The sequence below is a fragment of the Callithrix jacchus genome, chromosome 7 (assembly GCF_049354715.1).
Source record: "Callithrix jacchus isolate 240 chromosome 7, calJac240_pri, whole genome shotgun sequence".
Classification (NCBI taxonomy): Eukaryota; Metazoa; Chordata; class Mammalia; order Primates; family Cebidae; genus Callithrix; species Callithrix jacchus.
The window spans coordinates 49,687,712-49,712,266 of record NC_133508.1 but is presented as its reverse complement, the minus strand read 5'-3'; the positions used below and the strand labels follow the sequence as shown (position 1 = coordinate 49,712,266).

At 45.0% G+C, this 24,555-nt stretch overlaps 1 protein-coding gene across 4 annotated transcripts in view; it reads right to left on the bottom strand.

The window, feature by feature from the left end:
• CLCN6 (chloride voltage-gated channel 6) overlaps window positions 1–24,410 on the bottom strand; it is a 40,024-nt gene extending 15,614 nt beyond the window's left edge. For 2 of the 4 annotated variants that reach the window (XR_621562.5, XM_009000411.5), the window contains exons 1-9: window positions 24,252–24,410; window positions 23,430–23,489; window positions 12,157–12,222; window positions 11,392–11,457; window positions 8,165–8,231; window positions 5,259–5,365; window positions 4,093–4,219; window positions 3,381–3,448; window positions 563–621 (exon numbers count right to left, since the gene is read on the bottom strand). Coding sequence is in view for 3 of the 4 variants with exons in the window: in XM_009000411.5 (XP_008998659.1) it covers window positions 563–621; window positions 3,381–3,448; window positions 4,093–4,219; window positions 5,259–5,365; window positions 8,165–8,231; window positions 11,392–11,457; window positions 12,157–12,222; window positions 23,430–23,489; window positions 24,252–24,338 (707 nt within the window). In the remaining variant the exon portion in view is untranslated. Of the gene's footprint in view, window positions 1–562; window positions 622–3,380; window positions 3,449–4,092; window positions 4,220–5,258; window positions 5,366–8,164; window positions 8,232–11,391; window positions 11,458–12,156; window positions 12,223–23,429; window positions 23,490–23,757; window positions 23,845–24,034; window positions 24,181–24,251 lie in introns of those variants that run through there. The other 2 variants (XM_035307750.3, XM_078330386.1) reach the window with 2 other exon arrangements.
• Between the last annotated feature and the right edge of the window lie 145 nt (window positions 24,411–24,555).

The following is a 24,555-nucleotide window of genomic DNA, read 5'->3' as shown; positions in this document are numbered from 1 at the left end:
TTCCCACCGGATCTTCCTTCCAGAAAACCCCAGCATCAGTAAAAACATCAAGGTGCCTGCTGGGTATGTGCAGAAGTTGGAGGACTACCACGAGAAGGTGGTCCATGACTCTAAACCGGGCCTCTGATTGAAAGAGCTTTATTACAAGGTGTGCATGTCAGTAACACACACATCTCACACAGGGCTAAAAAGTCTAAGAGCACCTTCTGACCCAGGAAGGTCGCTGACCAGGTGACTCACGGGAATACAAAATGCCTTCCTGTGAAGATGCCTGTCTGTGGCCTTTCTGGGTTGGGTTTTCAATCTGGGACCATCTTCATTTGCCTGAGATGCTTCTAGGCCTTATGCCATGACAAAATAAAAGTCACAGTGCCAGCCTGATGCTTTGGCTTCTTATTTCCAGAAGAAAAGTTAAAATCCCACCCCCTTCTCCCACAGAAGGGTGTTTCATGCAGCGTTCCGGCAGGGGACACTGTGCCAGGCTAGAGCAAGATTGAGTCTGAGCAGCGGTGCATGAACATGTTGCTCCCAAAAAAAACCCCAATTTCTAACCTTTCCATACCTGTCGCTTCGGAAATAGGGGAAGTTAAACTGGATCTTCCGTAAGGAGATGCTCTGAAACTAAAGCAAAAGAAAAGAGCCACTAAGGAACCTACTCATTAACCAAACACCACCTGTACCCAGTAACTTACAGAAAAGAGAGAGAAAAGAGAGCCACTAAGGAACCTACTGATTAACCAAACACCACCTGTACCCAGTAACTTACAGAAAAGAGAGAGAAAAGAGAGCCACTAAGGAACCTACTCATTAACCAAACACCACCTGTACCCAGTAACTTACAGAAAAGAGAGAGAAAAGAGAGCCACTAAGGAACCTACTCATTAACCAAACACCACCTGTACCCAGTAACTTACAGAAAAGAGAGAGAAAAGAGAGCCACTAAGGAACATACTCATTAACCAAACACCACCTGTACCCAGTAACCTACAGAAAAGAGAGAGAAAAGAGAGCCACTAAGGAACATACTCATTAACCAAACACCACCTGTACCCAGTAACCTACAGAAAAGAGAGAGAAAAGAGAGCCACTAAGGAACCTACTCATTAACCAAACACCACCTGTACCCAGTAACCTACAGAAAAGAGATAGAAAAGAGAGCCACTAAGGAACCTACTCATTAACCAAACACCACCAGTACCCCAGTGACTTACGGAAAAGAGAGAGAAAAGAGAGCCACTAAGGAACCTACTCATTAACCAAACACCACCTGTACCCAGTAACTTACAGAAAAGAGAGAGAAAAGAGAGCCACTAAGGAACCTACTCATTAACCAAACACCACCTGTACCCAGTAACTTACAGAAAAGAGAGAGAAAAGAGAGCCACTAAGGAACCTACTCATTAACCAAACACCACCAGTACCCAGTAACCTACAGAAAAGAGATAGAAAAGAGAGTCACTAAGGAACCTACTCATTAACCAAACACCACCAGTACCCCAGTGACTTATGGAAAAAAGAGAGAAAAGAGAGCCACTAAGGAACCTACTCATTAACCAAACACCACCTGTACCCAGTAACTTACAGAAAAGAGAGCCACTAAGGAACCTACTCATAACCAAACACCACCTGTACCCAGTAACTTACAGAAAAGAGATAGAAAAGAGAGCCACTAAGGAACCTACTCATAACCAAACACCACCTGTAACCAGTAACTTACAGAAAAGAGAGCCACTAAGGAACCTACTCATTAACCAAACACCACCAGTACCCAGTAACTTACAGCACTTTGGGAGGCTGAGGCGGGTGGATCACCTAAGGTCAGAAGTTGGAGACCAGCCTGGCCAACACGGCAAAACCCCATCTCTACTAAAAATACAAAATTTAGCTGGGAGTGATGGGCGCCCGTAATCCCTACTAGTCGGGAGGCTGAGGCAGGAGAGTTGCTTGAACCCGGAGACAGAGGCTGTAGGGAGCCCGGATCACGCCTTTGCGCTGCAGCCTGGGGCAATAAAGGGAGACTCCATCTTGAAAAATAACATTTAAAAACTTGGAAAAAAAGATTACCCCTCACCCTTGAGATGAGCTTATTTTTCCTGCCCCCAAATTTCTAGGACCTTCTAAAATCTCATTTTGTGCAGAGTCAGCAAGTCAGAAAAAATGGGAAATGGCTGAGCCAAAGGAAGGGGACGTGGAATCTGCTGCAGAAGACCAAGCCCACCCTGCTCAGCAGCACCAGGGGAGAAGGGGCCAGAGCTGTCCGCAGTCGGCTCCACAATGGTGCACGCTGATGCCCACTCCACGCCTGGCCTCCTTCCACCACTTGGCTTATTTCTGCCAGGGCTGCTGCTTGAGGCAGTGGCAGGAGAGAGACCAAAAGATGAGCTCTGGAACAAAGAATCACCTTAGAGGCTCCCAACCACAATAACTTTTTTTTAAGAGAGTCTCGTTCTGTCGCCAGGCTGGAGTGCAGTGGCACTATGTTGGCTCACTGCAACCTCCGCCTCCCAGGTTCAAATGATTCTCCTGCCTTAACCTCCTGAGTAGCTGGGATTACAGGAGCGTGCCACCACACCTGGCTAATTTTGTATTTTTCATAGAGATGGGGTTTCACTATGTTGGTCAGGCTGGTCTCAAACTCCTGGCCTCAAATGATCCGCCCGCCTCGGCTTCCCAAAGTGCTGGGATTACAGGCGTGAGCCACTGTACCCGACCATAAGTCCCTCTTCTCAGGACTGGAGAGGGAAATGACTCCGAGTGATGGTTCACAAGGAACTGAGACTTCTGCAACCCGCAGCCCCTAAGAATGGGAGCTTTGGGATCTTAAGCTAGTTCCTCAACCTCTCTAAGCCTCAGTTTCCCCATCTGAGAATGGGGGTAATGATAAAAAAGAATCATTTAAAGTGGCCATAAGGAGAAAGAATTTAGTATATGCAGCGTCTGGCACACAGACCACTTAACTAGCAGCTGTCATTATGACTGTGCCACGCCAACTAGAATCAGCATGGAACTGTGCCTGAAACCATCGTCGTTGATGCTTCACGCCTCTTGGATCTGACAGCACTCAGATGATCCACCCAGCCACCCCACATGGAGGTGCCCTGCAATGGCTGCAGAAGCATCCAGTGACTTTCATCCGCCTGTGTCATCGTTTTTCTCTATGTCCCATTTCTGGTCCTAGGACTCAGCAGGGCATCATTAAAACTTCCAAGTATAAGTTATGCCCTTTCCTGAGAGATAAGACACATCGTTTTCACATCAAACCAGAATGGCACCAGGTTCCAACATGATGCCAAAGTGTCCCAATGGATTTGGCCCAGTGCACCCACAGACCTCCCACTTGGCCTGCCCAGGAGGCCCATACCCTCCCCAGCCCATCTTACCTGAGGCAGGCCAGCTCCCACCACCGAACCACTGTGGATCATGGGACCTTCTTTCCCCACAAAGAGCCCTGGGTAGGGTGAAAAAGGGAAGACTGCCAGTCAGCGCAGAAATGCCCCTGGGTCAGGGGACCTAGGCTACAAAAATCTCTCTAGTGACAACGAAACAGGGATGATTCTAAGACTTTATAAGAGAAAGCCAAATTCCCACTAAACAAGCTCCATTTAAAGTCTTGCTAGAAAACACTCTACATTCTAAACTGTGTGTCAGCAAACAACAGCCCATGGGCCAGGACCACTAGCTCCCTGCCTGTTTTTGCACAGCCTGAGAACTAAGAATGGGTTTTACGTTCATAAGTGGACACATGTAAATAGTTATATAAGCACCTACATAAGAGCTTCCATTCTGATTCTTGGCCCACAAAGCCTTAAATATTTACTTTCTGGCTGTTGACACAAAAACCTTGCTAATTTTGCCAAAAGCGAATTCCACAAACTAACAAGATGGCCACTTCAAAACTGAAGGGTGTGTGTCAGGTTTCTGAATGGTAACATACAGCGTCTCCATTTAAAAAATAGCCCATCAACAAAAACTACAGACATCAGCTGTTTGAGGCTGGGCCCTGAAGTCCAAATCTAGTAATTGAAATACATCTTGCTTCATATCATCTCTGCCCCTTGAGTATTTGAAGGATACAAGTTGGACCCTTCTTACCTCCAGCTACACTGAACAGCACTCCAAGGATCTTGCAGAGCAGGGTCCGGAGACGGACAATTCCTGGCACCTTCACGCCATTCAGATAGCATTTGACCTCAGGTATCCCAGAACCTGCTGCCACCGGCTGACGGGAGAGAGCAGGCATAGCCATAAACCCAAAATCCACTGGTTCTCCAGCTTACCCTCAACAACCTGAGCAGTAGAAGAGGGAGAGCTGGCTACCTTCATCAGTAGCATCAGCATCACCTAGAGGGCTTGCTAACCCACAGCTGCTGGGCCCTACTCCAGAGGATCTGACTCAGGTCTGAGGGGCAATGGGAGGACTTGCACTCTTTTTTTTTTTTGAGATGTTTGCTCTTGTTGACCAGGCTGGAGTGTAATGGTGTGATCTCGGCTCACTGCAACCTCTTCCTCCCGGGTTCAAGTGATTCTCCTGCCTCAGCCTCCCGAGTAGCTGGGATTATAAGTGAGCGCCACCACACCTGGCTAATTTTGTATTTTTAGTACAGATGGGGTTTCTCCATGTTAGTCACATTGGCCTCAAACTCCCGACCTCAGGCGATCTGCCTGCCTCAGCCTCCCAAAGTGCTCATTACAGGCATGAGCCACCGTGCCCAGCTGGACTTGCATTTTTTCAAAGAAAAATAATTTCAACTTTTCTTTTAGATTCAGGGAGTGCATGTGCAGGTCTGTTACAACGGTACACTGTCTGATGCTGAGTTTGGGATATGAATAATCTTGTTACCCAGGTAGTGAGCATGGCGCCCAACAGTTTTGTTTCCAACCCTTATACCCTTTTTCCTCCCACCAGAATCTGCACAATTCCCTGTGAGTCAGCATCACCTGGGAGCCTCTCAACAATCAATGCAGTCACCTCAATTTCAGAGGTTCTCATATGTTAGAGCTGGGGCTCAGTTTAAGTATGTTTTTGAAAAAGTTCTCCAGAGCATTCTAATGTACTCCCAAGGTTGAGACCCACCATCCTAATCTGGATTTTTCCTCTTTAATCTCCCTAGAGAGTGAAACCTTTACCTTTAGTGAACAAGAAGCCACTTTCTGCAGGAATCTACATTCTGTTTCCTGACATTCTGAAAGGAGGTGGGAAAAAGGAGTGCAGGACTCTAAAACCTCATAAATGAGCAGGTGAATCCAAACCACCTCACCTCAATGAGAACAAGGAGGCTTGCCAGGAAGACAAAGGTCAGGTTAAAACCCAGGAGTTCAAGGAGAGACAGGGCGAGGCAGCCTTTCTGGCTGCACTCCTCCACCGCTGCAGAAACTGGGTTAAGGAAACTGTGTTCATCAGCTGAGGGGTGTCCCTTTCACCACTTCTCCTTTGGATCATGCTGGCTGCTGAGTGCACTTTTTCTTCATATATAAAAATTTTTTTTAATTGCCTGAGATGGCCGGGTGTGATGGCTCATGCCTGTAATCCCAACACTCTGGGAGGCTGAGGCAGGAGCATTACTGGAGCCTAAGAGTTGGAGGCCAAGTCTGGGCAACATAGTGAGACAATGTCCCTAGAAAAACAAAAATTAGCTTGACATGGTGGTTCAAGTAGCTGCACATGCCTGTGGTCCCAGCTACTCAATAGGCTGAGGTGGGAGGATCACTTGAGCTTGGGAGGCTGAGGCTGCAGTGAGTTGTCACTGCACCACTGCACTCCAGCGTAGGTGACAGTGTGAGACCTCATCTCTAAAAAAAACATTGTTTGAGATGTCTTCAACATTAGGAAATACTTCAAACATTATAAAAAGCAAAAAGCACCCATACCCTCACAACCTTAGCTTTAACAAATCTCAACAATATGCCATATGTGCTCCAGGTATTTTTTTTTTTAAATAAAACTTTCAAAACCATTTTAAGAAACAAAACAAAACAGAACCTTCCTCTCTCCCCTGGGAGACACCACTAACTTGAAATTATTACGCATATTTCAGAAGTGTCTATACTGCCCTGCACAGCACTTGGATATTCTATAACTTCCTTTTTCTCAACATTAGTTTTTGAGAATTAGCCATGTTGATACACACAGCTCTGTGATTCGTTCACTTTCACTTCTGCCCAAAACTATTTGTTTTACAACCTACAGAAATGACATGATGTCTCAAATGATACCATATGAATGCACCACAATTTTTCCATTCTCCCTTTTGGTGATTCTAGCTTTTTGCTATCACAAAGCTATAATTATCACCCTTGTACATGTCTAAGGTTCACATCTGTAAGAGGAATCTGTAAGTCATAGGAATGTGTACCTTGGTTTTTCCAGAGGTTTACTGGCCACTCAGTTTTCATCTTTGGAGAATTACAGTTCACAACCTTTGCTCGTTTTCCTCCTATTGGACCATCTGCTGTTTTTCTTATTGAGTTGCACAGTTCTTCCTGTATTTTATTTTTTTTTTGAGTTGGAGTCTCGCTCTGTCACCCAGGCTGGAGTGCAGTAGTGTGCAACCTCGGCTCACTGCAACCTCCCCAGCTCAGGTTCAAGGGACTCTCCTGGCTCAGCCTCCTGAGTAGCTGGGACTACAGGTGTGTGCCACCATGCCCGGCTGATTTTATATTTTTAGTAGAGACAGGGTTTCACCATGTTGGCCAGGCTGGTCTCAAACTCCTGACCTCATGATCTATCTGCCTGCCTCAGCCTCCCAAAGTGCTGGGATTACAGGCATGAGCCACCGTGCCCACCCTCTTCCCGTATTCTGGATACTAATTATCTGCCTCTTAAATGCATAGTAAATAATTTCTCTTAAGCTGTGAACTTGTTTTTCACTTATTTATGGTGTTTTATTGTTGTTATTTGGAGTTTTTGTCTTTGTAAATATGTACTTTGATGTGATCGAGTTGATTTTTTTGTTTTGTTTCGTTTCGCTTTTGAGACAGAGTTTTGCTCTTGTCATCCAGGCTGGAGTGCAAAGGTGTGATCTCAGCTCACTGTAACCTCCACCTCCCAGTTTCAAGTGATTCTCCCATCTCAGCCTCCCCAGTAGTTGGGATTACAGGCACCTGCTGCCATGTCCAGCTAATTTTTTTGTATTTTTAGTAGAGATGCGGTTTCACTATGTGAGTCAGGCTGGTCTTGAACTCCTGACCACAGGTGATTCTCCTGCCTCAGTCTCCCAAAATGCTGGAATTACAGGTGGGAGCCCCTGCACTCGGCCACTGATGTTTTTTCTTAGAGTCTGTGCCTTCTGGAGTTTTAAGAAATTATTCCCTACTCTTGACAACACAGAGTCTCCTAAAGTTTTGTTTGGCATATTTATATCTTCATCTGGAATTTATCTTTATTTATAGTACGAAATAGGAATAGAACTCTTTTTCCATTTGGATCACCAATGTTCCAGCATCTTTTTTTTTTTAAGACAGAGTCTTGCTATTTTGCCCAGGCACAATCATGGCGCACTACAGCCTCAAACTCCTGGGCTCACCTCCTAAGTAGCTGGGACTACAGAGATGTGTTACCTTGTATTTATTAAATAACACAGCTTCTTTTCTTAAATCATTCATCACTCCCTCACTGATTTGTAACTTTCACCAAAGTTCCACGAATTGAGGAGCAGTTTTGGCTTCTCTACTCTTTTCCACTGCCTAGGTACTCCTGCACCAATATGACCAATTTCAATGACTATATATTTTATGATTTTTTTTCCCTAACTCCCCAAACTTCTTAATTTTATCAGACTTGATATCTGGCAGGGTCAAGTCCACTTTCTCGTTGTTCAGGACTGTATTAACTACTTTTGGCCCTTTACTTTTCTATAAAAATTTAGAAAGAACTTTTGAGTTCCACAATAAATTCTACTGGTACTTTGATTGAAACTGGAAGTAAATTTACAGATTGGAAGTACAGGCATCTCTGTAGCATTTGCAGTCTTATCAACCACGAACATGGGTATGTGTCTTTGTTTATTAAAGTCTTTCTTTTGTGTCCTTCAGTGATAATTAAAAATATTAAAGCTGAGTAAGTGGCCCTTCTAATTTCACTGTTACTGTTAAACCCATTTTTACACAAGAAAGCATCTTGCCGACCACTGAAGTCCATGAACACCAGGAACTGTGAAAAGGATACACGTCTGCACCACTGCAAACTTGAGCTGGGTGAAGAGTCGCACAAAAAAGTCCACAAAGAGACCCACCTGTGAAGAGCAAGAGATCCATGACACAGCCTTATTTCCAAGGGCAGTACAGGTATAGTACAGGTATAGTACAGGTGTGCTTCTCTTGAAAGCACTTCCTCCCCTACTGCAGGGACGGAGGCTGGTCACCAGCCAGCAGCAAGTGAATGTGCAGCAGAAAAGCACAGGAAGAGGAGATTCCTTCTCCAGCCTGGCCCCACTGCCCCTCCAAAGAACAAAGGCAGAGGGTACAGCTAAGTTGAGTAAAGCTACGGAAAACAAGGAGGGAAGCAGATGCAGAAAAAGATGTGAGACCAAGAAGGACTACAGACACAGGTGTGTCAATCTTTTGGCTTCGCTGGACCACACTGGAAGAAGAATTGTCTTGGGCCATACATAAAATACACTAACGACAGCTGATGAGCTAAAAAATTGCAAATCTCAAAAAAATCTCATAATGTTTTAAGAAAGTGCACAAATCTGTGTTGGGCCAAGAGTTGGACAAGCTTGCTTTAAAACACAACATGCATTTAGGTGTATGTGCTTTTTGCACGTTTGTTAGTAGCAGGTTCTATTTTATAATTCATTATTTTGACTTAAAAATCTTTTTTTTATATGGGGTCTTAGTCTTGCTATATTGCCCAGGCTGCCCTCGAACACCAGGGCTCAAGAGATCCTCCTGCCTCAGCCTCCCAAATAGCTGGGACTACAGGCACAGTCCATTGTGCCAGGCTTGACTTAAAACCATCTTATAGGCCGGGCGCGGTGGCTCAAGCCTGTAATCCCAGCACTTTGGGAGGCTGAGGCGGGTGGATCACGAGGTCAAGAGATCGAGACCATCCTGGTCAACATGGTGAAACCCTGTCTCTACTAAAAAAACAAAAAATTGGCTGGACATGGTGGTGCGTGCCTGTAATCCCAGCTGCTTGGGAGGCTGAGGCAGGAGAATTGCTTGAACCCAGGAGGTGGAGGCTGCGGTGAGCTGAGATTGCGCCATTGCACTCCAGCCTGGGTAACAAGAGCAAAACGCCGTCTCAAAAAAAAAAAAACCATCTTATAGTCCATGGTTACTCTGGGTAGAGAAAACAACCGAATTCCACCATTCCGCTCTCCAAAGTGCTCAGGGCTTCAAGGAGAACTAGAAATACTTCTAATTTTATGAATTTAGGATCAAAGACTTCTTGTCTTTAACTCTGGCCTTCCCTCAAGCCAATGCCTGGAGGCTTTTTAATACTGAAGTCATAAGTGGCCATGCATCAATGGGCAAGAGTGAGGAGTGCTATGTCATAAAGGCGGATCTGCCTTCCTAAAATACAAGGGTAGGAGCTAAATTTGCTTCGGCTTGAGTATCCCTTAAATGAAATGCTTGGGATCAGAAGTGTTTTGGATTTTAGATTTAAAAAAAAAAAAAAATTTATATTACACTGGTTAAACATCCTAAATTCAAAAATCTGAAATTCAAAATCTGAATGCTTCAATGAGTATTTCCCGCAAGCATGTTGTCGGCATTCAAAAAGTTTTGAATTTTGGAGCATTTTGGATTTTCTGATAAGGGACACTCAACCTGTAGTGGACAAATGTGGTAGTTCAAAAGAGTTTGTTATAAACGAAGCATAAACACTAACAACTAGAGGCCTAATGATTAAGCTTATTATAGAGAAATTCACAACCAGAAACATATAGCTAGGATGGCCTCGATCTCCTGACCTTGTGATCCACCTGCCTTGGCCTCCCAAAGTGCTGGGATTACAGGTGTGAGCCACCGCACCCAGCCTCTTTTTTTTTTATTTTTTAATTTTTAAGGAGACAGGGTCTCCCTATGTTGCCCAGGCTGGTCTCAAACTCCTGGGATCAAGCAAACCTCCTGTGTTGGCCTCTCAAAATGCTGGCATTACAGGTGTGAGCCACTGTGCCTGGCATAACACCCTGAGATTTAAATAAAACAAGAAATCAACCCAAGTTTCCCAAAAATGGTTTCCATCAGAAAGTCACCGAAGAGGGCTTCTGAAGGCCGTCAGTCTTGCCTAGTAAGATGCTCCTTTACTTGTCAATTTACCACAATAAAAATTTGATGCATGCCATAAAAAACTGTGGTTAGCACCTGTAGCTATATATACTAAACACATATGTACATTTTCCAGGCATATCATGTCAAGTCAAGCAGGAGGCTTGTGGCCAGGTCAAAAGAAAGGAGGTAAACAGGCTGCTACTGAGGACAGATACCCTATCCCAATACTGTACGGACCAGAATCAGATTTGACATGGATCATTTTGACTGATGCTGACTCTTCCAGCTTCTCTTCTTCATATTTAACAATGTAAGTCAGCAGTTCTGGTTCCAGACTTTTTGCTCTCTTCATCTTGCCCACGTTTCCAATCTTGCCCTGCCTGTGATTCACCTGTGAATTTGCTGCCTCCATGAACTCTGTTCACTCGGGCATACCTCTCCACTCACAGCTGCTGGCTCTACCTTCTAGATAACATTAGCAACGTGCAGGGAGGATCCCAGGACAGCACAATAAACTCCCCACGTGAGATCAGGATCTGTGGTGTACCACCTTGTTCACTGGCACACTGTGCTAAACGAAGGGCGCCATGTTCACAGTTCCGTACCCATGATTTTGCTTTTTCCCTAAGATCAATCTCATGCACGTCTATAGTCTTAACCACTCAGGAGGCTGAGATGGGAGGATCACCTGAGCCCAGGAGGTCAAGGCTGCAGTGAGCTATGATCATGCCACTGTGCTCCAGCCAGGGTGACAAAGCGAGACCCTGTCTCTATTTAAATTTTTTTTAAAAAGTGACTTTAACATCCATTATGTACTCTATCCAATACGTTACCTACCCACTAGGGAGCTATGTTAACTAGTTTATTATGTAGATTACAGATTATGATCCATAATCATATCATAAAAGATAAGTCCTGCCCAAACCTTTGAGCGCCTAAAGGGCACCGTAGCCACATGTCTCACTTTCATTTCACAGAGCAAAAGCAGGGGAATTGTGAAAAACTGCAAAAAAAAAAAAGAAAGAAAGAAAGAAAGAAAGAAAAGGCACTCTTGATGATAACGACAAATGTTATTATAATGACCAATGACAACGTTATTCACCAGGCCAGCGCTTTCCCTGTAAGCCCATCTATCCCTATGGCCCACCATCCCTCCAGGCCCTGCCTCCTCACCAGGCCAGTGCAGACTCCAATGGCAAACACCACCATCCACTTCACCGCCTCATACCTTCGACCTTTCTGTACACACAGGAAAAGAATGATTCAGTTTACAGGGTTATGATGGCAGCGGGGAAGGAACACATCTTGGCTCGCCAGTTTTAAACTAAATTCCACGTGGAGAGCAGGCACAGCAAAGATGATGTTGGCATTTCAGGTGCTTCAGAGTGCAAAAATGATGAGCTCTTAAGAGGCTGGGCAAGGTGCACTGATAGGGTAGTCTGGTTGGCAGGATAAAGGTCTAGGTAATAAATGTCAACAAAAGCCTGCCGTGGAGATAGCCTGGGCGTGGTTCCAGACCACCATAATAAAGCAAATATCACAATAAAGTGAGTCACATGAGTGTTTTGCTTTCTCAATGCATATAAAAGTTATGCTGACACTATATTGTAATCTATTAAGTGTGCAATAGCCTATGCCTAAAAAAAAGTACATACCTTGATTAAAAAGCACTTTATGGCTAAAAAATGCAAACAAAATGCATGCTATTACAAAAATGGCACCTTGCTCAACACAGGATTGCCACCAGCCTCCAATCTGTAAAAACTGCATCATCTGGGAAGGGCAATTAAGCAAAGCGCATAAAGTGAGGTCTGCCTAGGTCACATGAAAAGGTTCAAAAAACAAGGGGTAAAGATATTTACTGGGGCTTTTAGAAGAGAAAAAAATGCTGTGTTAAGACTGATTTGATCCCCAGAGATGAAGAATTGTGAGACTCACCTTATTATCCATGGTCTCCAAAACTTCCAGGTAAGGGTCATTGATACAGCGATCATAATCCAAACTCTGAAAAGATGCAAAGGTAGAGTCAGAAAGTCACGTCAGGTGCAAAGATCTGCAAAGGGACAAACCTCTGGGTTGCTGCTACTCTGGGTTCCTGTGGGTGGGCAGAGCAGTGGTACCTGCAGCACCCAGGAGCTCGTTGAAAATGCAGAATCTGGCCAGGCGAGATTATAGCTCATGCCTATAATCCCAGCACTTTGGGAGGTCAAGGCAGGTGGATCACCTGAGGTCAGGAGTTCAAGACCAGTCTGTCCAACATGGTGAAACCCAATCTCTACCAAAAATGCAAAATTAGCCAGGTGTGGTGGCATGCACCTGTAGTCCCAGCTACTCAGGAGGCTGAGGCAGGAGAATCGCTGGAACCTGGGAGGTGGAGGTTGCAGTGAGCTGAGTTCACGCCACTGCACTCCAGCCCGGGTGACAGAACAAGACTTCGTCTCAAAAACAAAACAAAATGCAGCATCTTAGACTCTGCTGACCTGCAGCCCCAGGTGACACATTAAAATTTGAGCAGTGCTGCTTTAGGTTCATACTTCATTCTGTAAGATAATTTTTTAATTACCTTTTTTTTTTTTTGAGACGGAGTCTTGCTGTGTCGCCAGGCTGGAGTGCTGTGGCGAGATCTCAGCTCACTGCAACCTCCGCCTCCCAGGTTCAAGTGATTTTCCTGCTTCAGCCTCCTGAGTAGCTGGGACTACAGGTGCCCACCACCACACCCAGATAATTTTTATATTTTTAGTAGAGCCAGGGTTTCACCATGTTGGCCAGGCTGGTCTTGAACTCCTGACCTCAGGTGATCCGCCTGCCTTGTCCTCCCAAAGTGCTGGGATTACAGGCGTGAGCCACCAAGCCCGGCCTAATCACCTATTTTTAAACTTCCTGTTCTGGCAAAATACTTAAAGACCTTCAGCTATCATCAGCCTTTTATGAAACTTACTCCATCAAATGTGAACAAAAGTTTCAGCCAGAACCAAATTAATTTAGAATGTCAATTGGTTATAGTTATCTTTTGTAGTAAGTGCCTATGAAAATGAGGTTAGTCACAAAACAAACTAATATGGAAACTACTTTTAAAAGCAATTTCACCTTTATGTTAGGAAGAGGCACAGATTCAGCTCGGCTCCTAAAACTTCTCCATCTAAAGCAGAATCCTTTACAACATGTACTGCAGAACACAGAAATCCTGCAAGCAAGTTGCAGGTACACCAAGACATTTAGAGAAACAATTCAAAGGAAATAATTTTAGTTCTGTCTTGTTAGAGAAGCAACAGTCTGGGCTGGGTGCAGTGACTCATGCCTGTAATCCCAGAACTTTGGGAGGCTGAGGCAGGAAGATCACTTGAGGCCAGAAGTTGAAGACCAGCCTGGGCAAGATGGTGAAACCCAGTCTTTACCAAAAATACAAAAGTTAGCTGAGAGTGTTGGAGCACGCCTGTAATCCCAGCTACTTGGGAGGATAGGGCAGGAGAATTGCTTGAACCTGGGAGGCGAAGGTTGCAGTGACCCAAGATTGTGCCACTGCACTCCACCCTGGGCAACAGAGCGAGACACGATCTCAAAAAAAAAAAAGACAGTTTGGCAACAAAGAAAAATGGTCAGCCATGAGCTCTCCTTTCCACAACCTGTTCCTACCCACGTCAGCTGGACATGGGCTGGGTGGCGGCCACACTCCCAGGAAATAGTTTCACATCAGCCAAACATGTGATGAGTGACAATTTATTCCATCTATATGACTTTCTAGAGTTAGTCAAAATTCCTTTTTTATGAGTTCTGAAGTACCAACAGGTGACTGAGTAAATCAATTATCATACATTCAAATATAGAAAACTATATACCAATAAAATGATTATAGTTAAGTCTTACAGAAAGATACAGAAAATGTCCAAAAATTATTCAGCAAAAGAGCAGGATGCAATTTAAAAATAAAGCAAGATGGAGAATTAAAAGTATAATACCCCTTTTTGATTAAACAAAATTAGGATTATGTGTATGTTAGCATTTGCAGTGGGAAAACATCCATGGGGTAGTGTTTAGGGAGATGATCATTTCTGGGTGTTGTCTGAAATTCTCACAGCACACATGGTGTGCTTTTTTACATTAAAAAAAAATTATCGCGGTCCTAGGAGCTTCAGGAACCGCGGCTTGGACACGGCCAAGTCCAAGAACCACACCACACACAACCAGTCCCGAAAATGGCACAGAAATGGTATCAAGAAACCCCGATCACAAAGATACGAGTCTCTTAAGGGGGTGGACCCCAAGTTCCTGAGGAACATGCGCTTTGCCAAGAAGCACAACAAGAAGGGCCTAAAGAAGATGCAGGCCAACAATGCCAAGGCCATGAGTGCATGTGCCAAGGCCATCAAGGCCCTCGGAAAGCCCAAGGAGGTTAAGCCCAAGATCCCAAAGGGTATCAGCCGCAAGCTCGATCGACTTGCCTACATTGCCCACCCCAAGCTTGGGAAGCGTGCTCGGGCACGCATTACCAAGGGGCTCAGGCTCTGCCGGCCAAAGGTCAAGGTCAAGGCCAAGGCCAAGGATCAAACCAAGGCCCAGACTTCAGCTCCAGTTTCAGTTCCAGCTCAGGCTCTCAAAGGTGCCCAGGTCCCTACAAAGGCTTCAGAATAGATATCTTTGTCTGCCAATATGAGGACAGAAGGACTGGTGTGACTCCCCTGGGGCTGCCATCTGCATGGGGCTGGGGTCCTCCTGTGCTATTTGTACAAATAAACCTGAGGCAGGATTAAAAAAAAAAAAAAAATTATCGGCTGGGTGCGATGGCTCACATCTGTAATTCCAGCACTTTGGAAGGCTGAGGCAGATGGATCACTTGAGGCCAGGAGTTTGAAACCAGGTTGGACAACATGGTGAAAACCTGTCTCTACCAAAAATACACAAATTAGTCAGGCATGGTGGTGCACACCTGTAATCCCAGCTACTAGAGTGGCTGAGGCAGGAGAATCGTTTGAACCCAGGAGGCGGAGGTTGCAGTGAGCCGAGATTGTGCCACTGCACACCAGCCTGGGTGACAGAGTGAGACTCCATCCCCCCGTCCTAAAAAAAAAATCATCTTTTTGACTGATCGGAAAACAAAAAAAAAAAAACAACACAGTAAACTAGATTCATCCATAAATGATTAAACATGTATGTATAGATGCACATATATAGTAGCAGCAAAGAAGAAAAGCTTCCCCTTCCACCCTCTGAAGGTCTGCTGAAAGTGAAATGACAAACGCAGATTAATGGGAGCAAAGGCATACAGACTTATTTAGCATGCATTGCACAGGGGAACTGCAGAATGATCACCCAACAACCCCAGTGAGGCACAGATGCTTCTATGCTCTTCTTCACAGGGGAAGGGGATTTGGGGATGTGGGAGGAAATAATTTCTAGTGGGGAATGAGTGGATCTGGGAGGCAGACATTATCTTGTGAAAGATTCTCTTTGGAAATTGAATGGGACAGTGAACAGATGACGGTTTGGAACAGTTTGTCTGGGATCTAGGTATGTTGTCTGGTCTTCACTCTCCTCTGTGAGATGAGTTTTATTGTTCTCTGGTTAACAACATTTCAGGGAAGGAATCAAAGACAACTGTGTTCCTCTTTGCTGGGTCCAGTTTCTAGCAGATAAGGGAACTGCAGAAAAGAGCCTCATCCTGTGCTCTGGGAGAGACAAAGGGTGAGGGTGGAGAGGGTCAGAGAGACCCCAGAGGCTGCTGCTTTCATTCAGTGTATCAAAGCACCATATTTCCAGGTATCATTTTCTAAGCCCCAGCGATACACATACACATACATACTTTGTCTTTTTTCCTTTTTTTTGAGATCGTGTATCTTTTGTTTGCTCATGAGTTGAGTGGTGGGTGGGGGCCCTTAGATAGCTTCAGAAAAGGGGCTGGTCACCAGAAAGACCAAGGCAGGATTATCGGGGCTAGACACCCACCCCTCCAGGGAGGAGACAGAAGCTGAAGGTTAAGCTCATAACCAAGGGCTGATGATGTCATCAATCACACCCGCATAAAAAAGCTTTCATAAAACTCCAAAAGGACAAGGTTCAGAGAGCTTCCAGATAGCTGACCATTTCGAGGTTCCTGGAGGGTACCGGGCCTGGAGAGAGCATGGAAGCTCCGCACCCCCTCCCACGTTCATTGATTCTCTCCATCTGGCTGTTCTTCTGTATCCTTTGTGATATCCTTTATTAATAAACTAGCAAACATAAGTAGCGTTTCTGTGTTTTCTGACCCGCTCTAGCAAATTAATCACACTGGAGGAAGGAGTCCTATGAACCTTCAATTCACTGCCAGTTGCTGAGAAATACAGGTGACAACCTACTTCTTTCTTTCCCCTTTCTCTCCTTCCTTCCTTCCCTCCTTCCTTTTCTTTTTTCCTTCCTTCCTCCCTCCCTCTCTCTTCTCTTCCTTTCTTTCTCTATCACCTAGGATGGAGTGCAGTGGCACAATCTCAGTACACTGCAACCTCCAATTCCTGGGTTTAAGCCATCCTCCCACCTCAGCCTCCTGAGTAGCTGGGACTACAGGTGCACACCACCAGGCCTGGCTAATTCTTTTTTTTTTTGAGATGGAGTCTCACTGTGTCATTGTGCAGTGGCACAATCTCGGCTCACTGCAACCTCCACCTCCCAGGTTCCAGCAATTCTCCTGCCTCAGCCTCCCGAGTAGCTGGGACTACAGGTGCGCTCCACCATGCCCAGCTAATATTTGTATTTTTAGTAGAGACGGGGTTTCATCATGTTGGCCAAGATGGTCTTGATCTCTTGACCTCGTGAGCCACCTGTCTTGGCCTCCCAAAGCACTGGAAGTACAGGCATGAGCCACTGCACCCAGCCTAATTTTTTTAACTTTTTGTGGGGATGGGTTTTACCATGTTGCCCAGGCTGGTCTCAAATTCCTGGGCTCAAGCAACCTGCTTACCTCAGCCTCCCAAAGTGCTGGGATTACAGGCATGAGCCACCACATCTGGCCTGCCTGTCTGCTACTTTTAACTAGCATCTGAAGTGGAAACAGTATCTTAGGACAGAGTCCTCAGCCTGATCTGACATCATCAGGTAGACAGTGTTGGCACTGAACTAGAGGATACCCAGCAGGTGTCCGCTGGAGGCTGCTTGCTAGGTGCATGGGAAAACAGCCTCCACACATCAGTGTCAGCGGGGTTGCGTGAGTGGCGTCTGAGGGCAGAGGAGAAACAATACTTGGTTTGTCCTTATCTCTTGCCTTCATCCCAGATATGTATAGAAATTACTGGTCAATTACTTGATTGTTAGTTCTAATAACACTATGATTCCATAAGTATTTAGAAGGTTTTTAGATATCCAAAACAGGCAAATCTACAGACAGAAAGGAGATCAGTGGTTGCTTGGAGTCAGGGGCAAGGGGAATGCGCAGACTGCTAACAAGTGCAGGGTTTGCTCTCAGGTGATGAAAATATTCACAACTAATTTAAAAAACCCATTGAATCATATACTCTGAATGGGTGAATTGAATAGCATGCAACTTAAAGTGCAATGAAACTGCTAGGAAGGGCATTTAGAAACAACCGAAACAATAGAACACCACAATCCTTTTTTTTTGAGTCAGGGTCTCGCTCTGTCACCCAGGCTGGAGTGCAGTGGTGTAATCATGGCTCTCTGCAACCTCTGTCTCCTGGACTCAAGCAATTCTCCCACTTCAATTTCCTGAGTAGGTGGGATCACAGGCATGCCACCGTACCTGGTTAATTTTTTTTGTACTTTTTGTTGAGATGGAGTCTCGCTATGTTGCCAGGCTGGTCTGAAGTCCTGGGCGCAAGTGATCCACCTGCCTCAGCCTCCTCAAGTGCTGGGGTAATAGGTGTGAGCCACTGTGCCTGGCCTTTCTTTCTTTTTTAAAATAAATCAGTTGAGTTTGGCATTTCACAAATACAGACCAATGGAATATATGACCTATTATTAAAACCAGGCCAGGTGTGGTGGCTCACACCTGTAATCCCAGCATTTTGGGAGGCTGAGGTGGGCAGATCACGAGGTAAGAGATTGAGACCATCCTGGCCAATATGGTGAAGCCCCGTCTCTACTAAAAATACAAAAATTAGCTGGGGGTGGTGATGCATGCCTGAAGTCCCAGCTCCTCAGGAGGCTGAGTCAGGAGAATTGCTTGAACCCAGGAGGCAGAGGTTACAGTGAGCCAAGATTGCGCCACTGAACTCCAGCCTGGCGACAGAGCGAGACTCCATCTCAAAAAACAAAACAAAACAAAAAAACCCAGATACGGTTACTTCTCCTTTGCTATGACTAACTTATTTTTTATTTCTGCAGTCTATGTTGCTCTTTGGTTTAGGGGACTAACAACTTTTTTAAAAAATAAAATTTTATAGGTGTCTTGCAGGGCTATTACAGGGGGTTATGAGCAAAATGGCAGCTGGCAGGCTGGGGAGGAAGGTGGAGGCTCAACCAGCCCCAATTCAACCAGGAAGGAGCACTGTAGTGTTCACACCAAAACCACCTTCCACTGGCTGTGAGCTAGGGGTGCTGCTATGGCCGGTGGGGGAGGCCTTTAATTCTAAGTCTCACATCCTGAGGGTGCCTCTTTCTAATTCAAAGGTACAACATAGACTGTGACCTGCGTGAAAACATTCCTGTTTGTAACGGCACATCTCACAGAAAGTTATTATTATTCAAACCACCTATAATCAGAATGGATGTCAAAATGGGATTCTAACATAAGCCCCCAATTTATCAAAGAAAGAGTGAAATATGTGCAATGAACTCTTCCTGAGACAGGAAGGAGAAGGGGCACTTTTTAGAAAGATATTCAACAGAAGGGTTTTCTAGTTGACTGACTATCAAACAAGGTAGTGAAAAGCCTATAACCCCATTCATAAAAATATGGCTATTAATACCTTACTAAATATCTTTCTACGTCCTTATCCATGGTTTATATACATGCTTTTAATACATGTTTTTTTAAGTAACAAAAATGAGATTCCACTAAATCAATTCTTTTTGTCCCACTCACCCCCTCTTTATTATACTTTATTTAATAAATCAACAAAAAATAAAGTTGATTTATTTCATAAATAAAATCCAGACTTTTCTGATTAAGTGCCTGAATGAATTTGCTCTTACACAAAGCAAATGCCCTCAAGAAGCTCATACTTGAAGATGGTTGAGAAATATTAATGACTAACATGAAAATAACATTAACCCGTGAAATGTACATGAATATAGCTGGGTGCAGTGGCTCACACCTGTAATCCCAGCACTCTTGGGAGGCTGAGGTGGGTGATCACCTGAGGTCAGGAGTTTGAGACTAGCCTGGCCAACATGGTAAAACCCTGTCTCTACTAAAATACAAAAATTAGCCATGAGTGGTGGTGCATGCCTGTAGTCCCAGCTACTAGAGAGGCTGAGGTAGGAGAATAGCTTGAACTCATGGGGGTGGAGGTTAGCTGAGACTGCACCACCACTGCATTCCAGCCTGGGCGATAGAGTAAGACTCCATCTCGAAAAACAACAACAACAACAACAAAAATTTACATGAATATGAATATCAGCTGAAGGCACGTGCATTACAAATGTACGTGCAATTTAGTAGAAGGAGTGAAGGAGCCTGGGTAACAGTATGGTCAATGGGGAAGCCTTGGTGAGCTCCTAGAAATAGGATAAAGACTGTGAGACAGTCTCAGTCCTGGTAATACAGTCACAATGATATAAAAGGGTTCAGTGAGGGAGCACAAGGTGACAGAACAATACAGATTATCTTATACAAATTCCTGCAAACCTCCCAACTCTGTACAAGGAAACAAATACTTGTGAAAAAGAAAATGGCCAGGCATGGTGGCTCAGGCCTGTAATCCCAGCACTTTGGGAGGCCAAAGCAGGCAGACTGCCTGAGGTCAGGAGTTCAAGACCAGCCTGGCCAACATGGTGAAACCCCATCTCTACTAAAAATACAAAAATTAGCCGGGCGTGGTGGCAGGCACCAGTAATCCCAGCTACTTGGGAGGCTGAGGCAAGAGAATTGCTTGAACCTGAGGCAAGGTGGAAGTTGCAGTGAGCCGAGATTGAGCCACTGCACTCCAGCCTGGGCAACAGAGTGAGACCCCATCTCAAAAACAAAAAGAAGAAAGAAATAGAAGAAAACATAGCAGTAGATACAGTGCTTTTTGGTTCATTCAAAGCAGTCCCATCATGGTAGCACATTCAACTGTACAAACAGGTCCAAATGGCAAAATCCAGACAGTAGAAAATCCCAGGGTCCTAATTATGTTGTCAAATAACTTACAAAGAAAAAAAAAAAAGAAGTAAGAACCCACAGATGAAAAGAGATTTAACAAATCTATTAAACAAATACAAAAGGATCATTTTGGAACCTGATTCAAACAAAATTAAAATACATATAACATTTACAAGAAAACTGGAAAATCTGGACAGTAGATATTTGATGAAAAGAAATTGCTATTTTTTTTAGAAGTGGTAATAATAGTATTGGGAAATGCTTTTTAAAAGTCCATATCCATTAGAGATGCATATTGAATTATGGGTGAAATAATATGATGTACAGAATTTCTTTCAAAATAAAATGGGAAGGGAAGCCAGGTATGGTAGGTCATTATTGTAATCCCAGAATTTTGGTAGGCTGACATGGGAGGATTGCTGGTGTCAAGGATTTTGACACCAGCCTGGGCAACATAGGGAGACTGTCTTTACTTTAAAATACACACACGCATGCACACATACACACATATAATCAAAATGTAATAATAATATGGGAAGGGAGAAGTGAATAATGAAAGCAGAGACAAAAGAAGACCGGGCTTGAGCTGAATCACTGTGGAAGGTGTGTGATGAGGACAAGGGGTTTGAATAGATTATTCTCTCTGTTTTTGCATATAGTTGAAATCCTCCATAATAAAAGTTAAAAAAAAGCGCTACACCACAAATCCTAATGTTGACATTAAATTCTACAGCAAAAATAAAATGAAATATTAGAAAGAAAGTTAGCCTGGGTATGTTATTGTCTAGTATATTGGGTTTTTTAAGTCCATATGACGTTTTTTTGAGACAGAATTTTGCTCTGTTGCCAAGGTTGGAGTGCAGTGGCACAATCTCAGCTTACGGCAACCTGGGCCTCCCGGATTCAAGCAATTCTCCCACCTCGGCCTCCTTAGTAGCTGGGATTACTGACGCATGCCACCACGCCCACCTAATTTTTGTATTTTTTGTACAGATGGGGTTTTGCCATGTTTGCCAGGCTGTTCCTGACCTCAGGTGATCCACCAGCCTTGGCCTCCCAAAGTGCTGGGACTACAGGTGTGAGCCACTGCACCTAGCCCCATATGGCATTTTTAAAAGGCATTAGACATACACATGATTAGTTCCAAGAACTGGAAGCAATTAAGCATGGGCAGGAAAGGATGGGTAGATAGATGGATGCCCACCACTACGCAGTTCATGACACAGAAAAGTCAGAAGAAACTCAAGACAGAGTAAATAAATTGTGGCACAATAAAATACTATTCCTGTTTAAAAAGACTGTGGAAAATTACCTAGTGATACAAAAAGTGTAATAAAGGGAGCGAGTGGGACAAGTTAGAATAGTTGATTTAGTGGAATCTCATTTTTGTTACTTAAAAACAGCATGCATTTAAAAAAGCATGTGTATCAAAACATGGCTAAGGATTTAAAAAGATATTTAGTAAGGTGTTAATAGTCATCTTTTCAGGAATGGGGTCATAGGCTTCTCTCTACCTTCTTTAAGTACACAGTTTAAGAATTGAAGGCTGGGCGCAATGGCTCACATCTGTAATCCCAGTACTTTGGGAGGCCGAGGCAAGTGGATCACGAGGTCAGGAGTTTGAGACCAGTCTGATCAACACAGTGAAACCCCATCTCCATTAAAAATACAAAAATGAGCTAGGCATGGTGGCGTGTGTCTATAATCCCAGCTACTCAAGGCTGAGGAAGAATGGCTTGAACTCAGGAGGCAGAGGATGCAGTGAGCTGAGATTGTGCCATTGTACTCCAGCCTGGGTGACAGAGCAAGACTCTATCTCAAAACAAAAAAAAAAGAATGATAAAAAGTCATGCATGTTGTTTTACCCCAGCAGTGCTGGCTTTACTAAAAACACACACTCTAAGAATCCCATACATGAAAGTTGGAACTTCAATCGGGAACAGTCACAGAGAAGCTGCTTGAGCAAGAAAATAATCTGAAAAGTTGGACAAGTGCAGTGGCTCACGCCTGTAATCTCAGCACTTTGGGATGCTGAGACGGGCGGATCACCTGAGGTCAAGAGTTTGAGACCAGCCTGGTCAACATGGTGAAACCCCACCTCTACTAAAAATATAAAAACCAGTCAGGTGTGGTGGTGCCACCTGTAATCCCAGCTACTCAGGAGGCTGAGGCAGGAGAATCGCTTGACCTGGGAGGTGAAGGTTGCAGTAAGCAGAGACTGCACCATTGCACTCCAGCCTGGGTGGCAGAGCAAGACTCTTGTCTCAAAAACAAAAAACATAAACAAAAGGCCAGGCAAGGTAGCTTACACCTGTAATCCCAGCACTTTGGGAGGCCGAGGTGGGCAGATCACCTGAGGTTGGGAGTTCGAGACCAGCCTGACTAACATGGAGAAACCCCATCTCTACTAAAAATACAAAATTAGCCGGACAAGGTGGCACATGCCTTTAAACCTGCTACTCAGGAGTCTGAGGCAGGAGAATCGCATGAACCCAGAGGCGGAGGTTGTGGTTAGCTGAGATTGCGCCATTGCAGTCCAACCTGGGCAACAAGAGTGAAACTCTGTTTCAAAGAAAAAGAAAGAAAATATCTAAAAAGCAAGCTCTTTTAGAAGAGAAGCAAGGCCTCCTTAACAGTTTATGAGCACACACCTGTTAGGAGCACATACTGTCAGTGCCTTTCACTCTAGGTCTCTCTGTAAGCTATAAAAGCAGTTTAATGGCAAATACATACTCTCTCCAGGTTAAGATGCCACAGATTCATAAATGTGTAAAAACAGTGGACCTTGTTTAGGGGTTAAGGTGAGAAAAAGGCTTGTTAAACAGTCTCTTTCCCAGAAGGAATTATCCCTTACCCATTCACTCCCTAGGATAGAAGGTCAAAGCGCATCTCTAGTTGGAATCATAATGTTTCGGCTAAAATGACCAGGCCACTTTTTGGAACCTGCTACGTTAGTCACCCAAGCAGTATCAAAGGAGCTCACCTCATAGTCTTTCCTTGGAAGAATCTCATCCTCCTCCTCCTGTGTTTCTCCAAGGATGGTCTAGAAAAACAGATCCGAAGAAGGAGCCCTTTTTAGTGGTTAAGAATGAAACAACGTGTTTACTGAACTCAGTAGCTAGCTTCTAAATCATCTGGAGCCATTACGAAATAGGAACCAGCCCTCAAAAAAACCTTTGAGGGGTGAGGATCTACAGCCATCAGCTGAGCTCTTCATTTCCACTGATAGAGTCTCCCACCAAACAGCCACCCTCCTCTTCAGGACACCTCAAAGATGTCCGATGTCAGCTGAAGAAAAGGGAAAAACTCACGTTCCATCTGACAGTGTGACATATGTGAAATCAGAAGGGACTTGTCAACTCTGAGAACACAACTCAAGTTTTCCCAGGATGCTTTGCAGTGGGAAGCTGGGCTGTCAGTGACCCAGAAAGGGTGATGGATATAGTGAGAAGGGGCTGGAGAAGCTAAAACAGCCGCAGGATAAGCACAAAGTCCTGTGAAGAAGCTCATTCTGAAAACGCTTGTTTCCTTCAAAACTCTTTTCAGATGAAAGAAAAAGAAACACGGGTGGGATTAACTGGAGCTGACCTGGATTCTCCCTCAGATTCCAGGAGGGGTTATGAGAAAAGACCCCAGAATTGGGCACGTCAAGCAGGGCAGACGCTTCGAGAGCCCCGGCTGCAGTCCCCAGGCCCCACCGGCTGCCACCAGCGGGCCCAAATCGTCCCGGCCCCACCCCCGGCAACGCCTCTCTCAGTCCCTTAGCAACCGCCCCCTCCCCAGCCCGGCTCCGCCCGCTCCTTACCAGCTCCTCGGGGGTGCGGGTCTCACGCTCACCGCAGCAGCAGCACCACCTGCAGCAGCAGCACAGAGACCCCCTGCACCCCGCCATCTTCCTCCTTTACTGCCACTCTGGACCCCTGTGCCAACCCCCTCCCACCCAGGATCCGCGCCTCACGTGACTGGCCCCGGGACGGTCACGTGGCCCTCTCGAGCTCTGAGACTGAGACCGGGAGTGGCTGCAGACGGGTGGGGCGAGGGCTCGCGTCACATGACGGTAAAGGCACGGCCTCCAACGAGACCCGTGGGCGCGGCCATGTTGGAGGTGG